Source organism: Harmonia axyridis, chromosome 2 (assembly GCF_914767665.1).
Source record: "Harmonia axyridis chromosome 2, icHarAxyr1.1, whole genome shotgun sequence".
In the NCBI taxonomy this organism is placed as follows: Eukaryota; Metazoa; Arthropoda; class Insecta; order Coleoptera; family Coccinellidae; genus Harmonia; species Harmonia axyridis.
In genome coordinates, this window is record NC_059502.1 from 27,729,043 (window position 1) to 27,736,305 (window position 7,263).

At 33.0% G+C, this 7,263-nt stretch overlaps 1 protein-coding gene across 1 annotated transcript; it reads right to left on the reverse strand.

Annotated features, from left to right (window-relative positions):
* Nucleotides 1-2,264: 2,264 nt before the first annotated feature.
* On the reverse strand, nucleotides 2,265-6,965 carry LOC123671937. The gene is made up of 3 exons (XM_045605838.1): nucleotides 6,791-6,965; nucleotides 6,489-6,556; nucleotides 2,265-2,803 (listed from the first exon to the last, which is right to left on the reverse strand). The coding sequence occupies exons 1-3, from the start codon at nucleotides 6,812-6,814 to the stop codon at nucleotides 2,527-2,529; spliced, it is 369 nt and encodes a 122-aa protein (XP_045461794.1). The 5' UTR covers nucleotides 6,815-6,965; the 3' UTR covers nucleotides 2,265-2,526.
* Nucleotides 6,966-7,263: the final 298 nt, after the last annotated feature.

The following is a 7,263-nucleotide window of genomic DNA, read 5'->3' on the forward strand; positions in this document are numbered from 1 at the left end:
AAAGTAGAAAGGCGAGTTATGTCTCAGAAAATGTTGTAATGACTAATGGCATACTTCCTAGACCTTTATTCAAAGATGAAATCTTCAACATTATGGGCCAATTATTCAATGTTGAAGTTAACCCTTGCAATTAAACTGTATATATGTACATATTCAAAGGCTCGCCTTTTATTGAAACGACAAGCTCAAGGTTATAAAACAAAGAAATCGAAGATTTTAACGAAGGAGGAAATTGCAAATTATATTCAGGAAGCTAACAAGGTTTTAATTGCTATACTAGTGGAATAAATTGAAGGATCGAAATAAAATTCGAAATTTTGAGTGGTTTTTCAAATGGCTGTATTTTCGATAACAACGGTCGTATCTCAATTCGAAAAAAAAAATTTTGAATCTTGTTTATAGTTTATAGTCTAGAGATCTCTAAAAAAAATTTTCAAGCAACGTGTACCTCTCAATCCTAATGAATACAGTATCTAAAATTTCTGTGAAATTTTTTCAGTTTTCATTTTCGGCATACAGACTTGGAAATTTTTTTTCCATTGGATATTCAAGCGCTGAATTGAAAACATCAAGTATACGTTTTACAGTTCAGTATCACCAAAAAATTCCCAGAGAATTTCAATTCAATCCAGGATGCGGTTTTTTGTTTCATTCGATCGAATTTTCAAAAAATTAAAGAAAAAAAAATGTCCAAGTCTGTATGCCAAAAATGAAAACTGAAAAAATTTCGCAGAAATTTTAGATAATGTGTTCATTAGGATTGAGCGGTACATGTTGCTTAAAAATTTTTTTTATCATGAGATCTCTAAACTATGAACTTCAAGCTTCAAAAATTCGTTTTCCAAATTAAGATAAGACCATTGTTATCGAGCATACAGCCATTTGAAAAATCGCTTAAAATTTCGAATCTCTCAGGAAATTAATTACCACGAAATTCAAAATTTGTATTGCTGCGATGATACTGAATACTTACAAAATGTTTTACCGCTAAGTCCTATTACTTGTAGTTCCGGGAATGAATCTTTTGTTTCATTCGGTTTTCGGAATTAGTGAGCCTGGGCTCGCATCCCGCCTATTGTTATTATCCATTAACTTGAAACCAGTGAAATCAATCGGATTATATTTGGCAAATCCTATTTGTAAACTTAGTAAGTGAGATCAATCGGATTATATTTGCCTATAATCTAATTGATCTCACTTACTAAGTTACAAGGCAACTCTCTATTACTCTTTCTTTTATTAAATTGATAATTCAATTTTTATTTCAACGTTTCGTTTGTAAGAGGAAATGAGATAGTCCTAGTGTAGTATTTGCAGTGTTTTTTCAAAAGAATAATTCAACGATATTATTTGTTTTGGTCTTACTTCAGTGATTTGATTACATCTTGAATGCTACTGCTAGTTTTATACCAACAAACAAATCAAAAGATGTGGAAAATCTCATATGAACATTTATCTGAAATGAAAGTGACAAGGAAATTTGGCGTTCGGGATGGACTTCTTCTAACGTCTTCAACAAAAGTCTTGTCGGTGATCCCTCAGAAAAAGTTCTAGGTTTCAATCTTCCTAGGAAAATTTGGTGTATTTTGAATCGACTTAGAACTGGTCATGGTCGTTGTAATAGTACCCTCTTCAAATGGCATTCTATTGATAGCCCACTATGTGAGTGTGGTGTAGAAGAGACCATTGACCACTTGGTGAATGATTGTCCGATTTATAAATTTCATGATGGTTTCCAAGCTATCCATTCAGTTTCAGATTCTTTTTTAGAATGGGTAGTTAACTTCAAATCGATATAATGAAAACTAATATTTAGTATTCCTTTCTGCTTCTTTTTTTTTTGTTTTAGGATCCAATTGGAAATTATAGAGTCGTCAACCGAAAAGAGAGGATAAAGAAAATTTTGTTTTGGTTGAAGAGGAAGTCCTTCAATATAAATTATGTCAGCTTATTCTGTAAACGTTTACACAAACCAGTCACTACACCGATACGGGGAGACGGAGTTTTTGCTGAGGTTTTTATCTGTTCTCTTGTATCATACGTTGAAATGTATGATGCCCCGTTACATTTCCTCTGCTAATACTGAGATTCATCGACACATATGCTTGATTGTTTGAAATTAATATTTTGTATTGCTCTTTCTCAAAAGAATATATATATATATATATATATATATATATATATATATATATATATATATATATCTGAAATTTACATTAAAGAATAAATTGAAAAACTTGTTTACTGAATATATCTATATTTTCTTGAACATCCTAAATTTTCAATTGTAATCAGTCTCTTATGAACACCAACATTTCGTTAAATAAATAAATAATAAAATCTGTACAATTATGCAAAATATGCGATCATTGAGCTAACAAGGCATATACGGTAGCCATGGAACGGTTTCCTTATAGGAGAAAGTCTCATCGAAACAATAAAACCCATGGATTATACTAATGGTCAGGAAACTCATGTAATAATAATTGACAGTCTCGTTCTGATGATATGGTCTGATGGTCTTCCTCAATTCTGCACATTTTTAACTTGGTTCACGTTGCTAGGAAGTGGTGCATGCTGCACTGGAGGAGTTAGATAGTAGTTCTCTGGCTTGATCTGCTCGAAATCAGTTTGAATGGGACATAAACATGGTACCAGTTGAACATTCTGAACTGAAGGTTGAGGAGAGAGTTGGGCTTGCAGGGGTACTTGCATTGGTACCGCTGGTAGAGATGGTTCACTGTATGGCACATTGTAGGAGGGTGGCATCCTACGTTGGTAGATATAATAGGGGTTTTGGGTCCTGTAATACAAATTTATATATAAAAAAATGATGATGGTGATTATAGATTATAATAAAATTCCAGAAAACCACTACCGTCAAGTCCAGCTGTTGCGCGTTTGTTCAATAATAGCTGAACGAATTTCACTGATGTATAAAGATTCTAGAAAATGTGATTATTCTATTTTTCTGTTAAATAACAAACTGACATCTGATTCGAATATGTCGATCGCTAATTTTAATATAGCGAGTCGAAGTCATGTCCCATTCTTTTTCTGTTTGGTGGGGCGTTTCTATAGGTTGAATTCAGGAAGGTATTGGATATGTCAAAACTGGATATGTTGGATCGAATGAAGTGAAATATGCTGACTGACAATTGAAAAGTGAAAATTCCGTCATCACTCGTTTCTTGGGCGTGGTCATGGCTAACTAAGATGTCTTATTGAATTATACTAGTTTTTCCACTGATTTTATTTAAGATAATCCTAGTGCATTCGTCTGAAATAGGAAGTGAGGGTATTCTCTTACAACGTATCTAAGTTGTATGCGATAAGATCCGTGATAATTCAGGCATGATAAAAAGGCTATTAGAAATAATTTGCGAGTTCGAGTTCGGGCAACTTTTGTGATTCATTTCAAATATTTCATTTCTTCTATTTATTATTTATATTAATTCATTCATTGTGCCTCTTTTTGATTGAATTCATCATGTCATATTTTTCTGGAGAATGTTTGAGATGATGTGTCAGGAGATCAGAACACACAAATATCCAATTAGTCAAATTAGTGGAACAAGAAATTTCTTCAATTTAATAAAAATTTACGCTTTTTTTGAGAAGTAGGAATTTCACTTTTGAACTAAATTATTCGTTGAAAATTTCGATAAGTTACAAGATGCGCGGAAAAATACAATCTACTAATCCCCATTGAAAAGTTTCCGCTGCTGCTAAAAATTTCGATCAAATACTGCTTTACAGGGTGTTGAATCTCACCTTATGAGAAGTCCCATATTTTTCTAATAGAAACCTGAATTTTTTGAAAGTTTGTGCATATCTCTTCTTCATGTTAATTTGTGGACCGTTTTGGAACACAGTTGAACTCTGCTAGTGATTATGTTATTAGGTGTCTTCCTCCTGCATATAACACTACATAGGTATGTTTTTCTGAATCTATTTCGATTCTAAATTGTAATTGTAGTGAGTTCGTATATTCATACATTTCATAAATTTTTAATATTTCTATTTAGAAATGAAAAAATCACACAAATTCGAAGTAGGTAAAATACTACATGACTGATCGATCCCCTGATATGTAACTCAACTTAAAACTTGGGCAAACCCATTGGCTAGGTACAGTGAAAGGTACACGAGAAGATAAAGAGAGAATATGTGATACTGAATTTGAATGATTATTTTTCGGTTGAATATTTTTACGCCTGTGGTATTTTTTCACCATCCTTATGGATAGATAATCCAATAATGAGATGAATACAAGCAAGAGACCTATTGTGCAAAAATGATAGGAAATGAGTTCTTTGAACAGATAACTCCTGATTTTATCTGGTTAGATATTTGCGATAGACGTGTTCGTGTTTTGTACTGCTAAATGCCCAAAAAATTTCATGAATACAGGGGTATATCACGAATAGCAAAACCGAGATTCCAACTGTATGAAAACGCACAAAAGACTATGCTATTGCTATGTTGTCGATGTAGTTATTCTGGTTTTGTGTATGTATTTCATTCGTAATGAGTGTGGAGTGAATCGTTGATAGACGAGAATCTTTTAGAACACTTTTGCCGCACCTCTTCTGAAGAATTCCTCTTTTCATTTATTGAAATAAATTGCAGCATTCTGAATAGTTTTGAGTACCTACACAGAAGAAAATTTGCCTTGTATCAAATAATAGCAATTATCAACTTGATTCCATTTGTACAATGTACTTTTTCATCAATATAATAAAATTTTATTCTTGAACATACAGGGTGTATTAGATTTAATCGTTAAAAATTTAATGGGATATTCTCCTCGTTGTCCTGATTCGGAAAAATGTATATTATATACCTCAATCTCGATCCCTAAGAGAGATACAGGATGTTGAAGTTTACAAGAAAAAATCATTTTTTCCTACATCTGCTATGGAAAGTAGCGTTTTCTTCATAGCTTACTCAATTTCAAAACTATGTATTGCTCATACTGTGGGAAATATTATTCCCCACGGCACTTTGCCAACACCTCGCTTGGGAGACCAATGAAATTGGGCTTTTGAGTCGTTTCCATGGAAACGCAATAAATTAGCAAATACTGTCAACGAAGGCCATTTTGATTTGAATCAAGTCCATTACTTGAATTATTGAAATTTGTGCAGTTGTAGGAAAAGTATAGTGTGCAACATGTGGAGAAAGTCCTTTTCTCGCTCGTGTGTTTGCGGCATACGCCTTTCAGGCTCGTGCCACTAACTTCCACACTCGCGAGAAAAGTTGGACTGTCCCCACTTGTTGCACAATATACTATTATGCAATAGCTTCCTTAAAAAAGCTTGAATTCAAACGAAATTTTGCATGCTTACCCTACTCCCTAAGGGCTATTTTATGAAGATATTTTCGATTTTCGGCGGGGAACACCAGTGGCGTGCAATTCGGTCACATCTCAAGTATTTCGAAGAAAAAAGTATACCGCTGTTTTTTTGAAAGAACGAATGAAGCAATATCGAACTGCTTGTTCAATTTGGAGTATAATCTGCTTTTACAGAACAAAATTTGAAATTCCATATCCAGAGATGATTAGTTTTTTCGAAAGACGTGCTAAATCGAAATTGGCTACAAATTCATAATTTAGTCAGCCACTGATTGAATTCGGTAATATAATTTCAGGCCAATTTACATCTGAGTGCACGTGAAATTTCTCGTCTGTCAACGATTCACTTCACAAGGTGTTCTGAATAAAATTTTACTTCTCTTTTTTTTTTGTTCACAAAAAAGGCAGTAAATAAGGATGACTTATGAATAGTTATATTACCGAAAAAGCAAGCTACAATTCAAAACAAACTTCGCTGAAATCGGCCAAAAGTTTCAAGAGAAAATGAACTACAAATTTCGTGGAGATTCTATCAGGTCCCTTAAGTTTGACGTTTTGTATCATTGCTTTTTGAAAATCTTTCTGGTGATTTGAAACATGCTTGGGAGATGATTAAAAGAACATCGGAATCAACTTTACAATCTGGAGGGTATGTAAGGCTCTCTTATTAAACTCTAGGATACTTTGAACCCACTCAAAATAATTTTGTCCATAAACAGTCGTTGTGCGCAGATCATCCAAACTACTGGTTGAAATAAGGGATATTGAGCTAATAAGATTGGATACTTTAGAATTCTTTCTCTGAAAAGTTATAATCTTTCATTCAACGTTCATCAGGATCTTTTCATCTTATATCAATAAGAATATCGGGTATATACTATATACTTAACGAAAGAAAATATACATAGTTGTTTTCGACAATTTTCCATTGAGGATCTCCTTAATGAGATTCCGCAAAAATTGAATAATCGTGGGTTAATTTTTTGTAGCTGATTTTTTTTTTGACAATTTAAATGAAAGGGGCGTACCTCCTGTTATGAGAACCTATTGGCGTTTCAATCACTAAATTACTGGTTGGACTTGACATATCAAAAAAAAATTTCGAATGAGATCAAACAACACAACTTACGTTTCTCCTGAACTCCAGAAAAATGCCGACACCGTATTCAAGAACATGAAGAGCATTGCTGCATAAATCTGTAAATATTCATAATTATGTTAAGCCTTTCGAATAATGTCAGAACAAAATTAGTTGATAATGACAGAGCATGAATTATGTTATTTTACATTTGGTCCAAATTCACTGAAACTTTGTTGGTAATTTTTTAAAACTATTTTCTTTCATTGAAGAAAAACACTCAATGTTCATTACCAAAAATAAGTTTTCGCGCCAATATTCAAAATTTTTCTATAGTTTCTAATTACACTTACAACGATCTGCCTTGAAACAATCATGATGAACACTAGAACTTTTAGACACACTAACACCTTTGACTTTACAGGGCACTATGAATATATAATCACGACGGGTAGCTTTTATAAGCTGTCAGTATGAGCCCTTATGTAGAGACCAACACAGGACCGGCATCAACCGTTATTTGAATATCGGCATCTTCATTGATAAAAAGTCAGATATTTCGGTAATATTTCATATTGTATTTCGAAACTGCATTTTGGTCTAACAGTTATCTCGATTTTCATATACTGTGATTATGTATATTCAATATCTATCATGCAGTTTAATATATTGAATGAATTTTTCATTGAAAAACGTGGGCGTGGTGTCAGAAGCTTTACATTTTTATTCAGATTCGTACTCGAGTAATTTCTTCACGAAATTTTGCATGTCAATTTTCACTTAAATTTAATCAATTCAACATCCTGAACACAAACATAGAATGAAG

What these genes read in the sequence shown, in the direction of transcription:
- LOC123671937 (XM_045605838.1), bottom strand. Translation starts at nt 6,814, where the DNA reads ATGATTGTTTCAAGGCAGATCGTT. An exon ending in TTGTTTCAAGGCAGATCGTT is followed by an intron (nt 6,557 to 6,790) that starts GTAAGTGTAATT and finishes GAATATTTACAG; the next exon opens with ATTTATGCAGCAATGCTCTT. An exon ending in TTCTGGAGTTCAGGAGAAAC is followed by an intron (nt 2,804 to 6,488) that starts GTAAGTTGTGTT and finishes TTTGTATTACAG; the next exon opens with GACCCAAAACCCCTATTATA.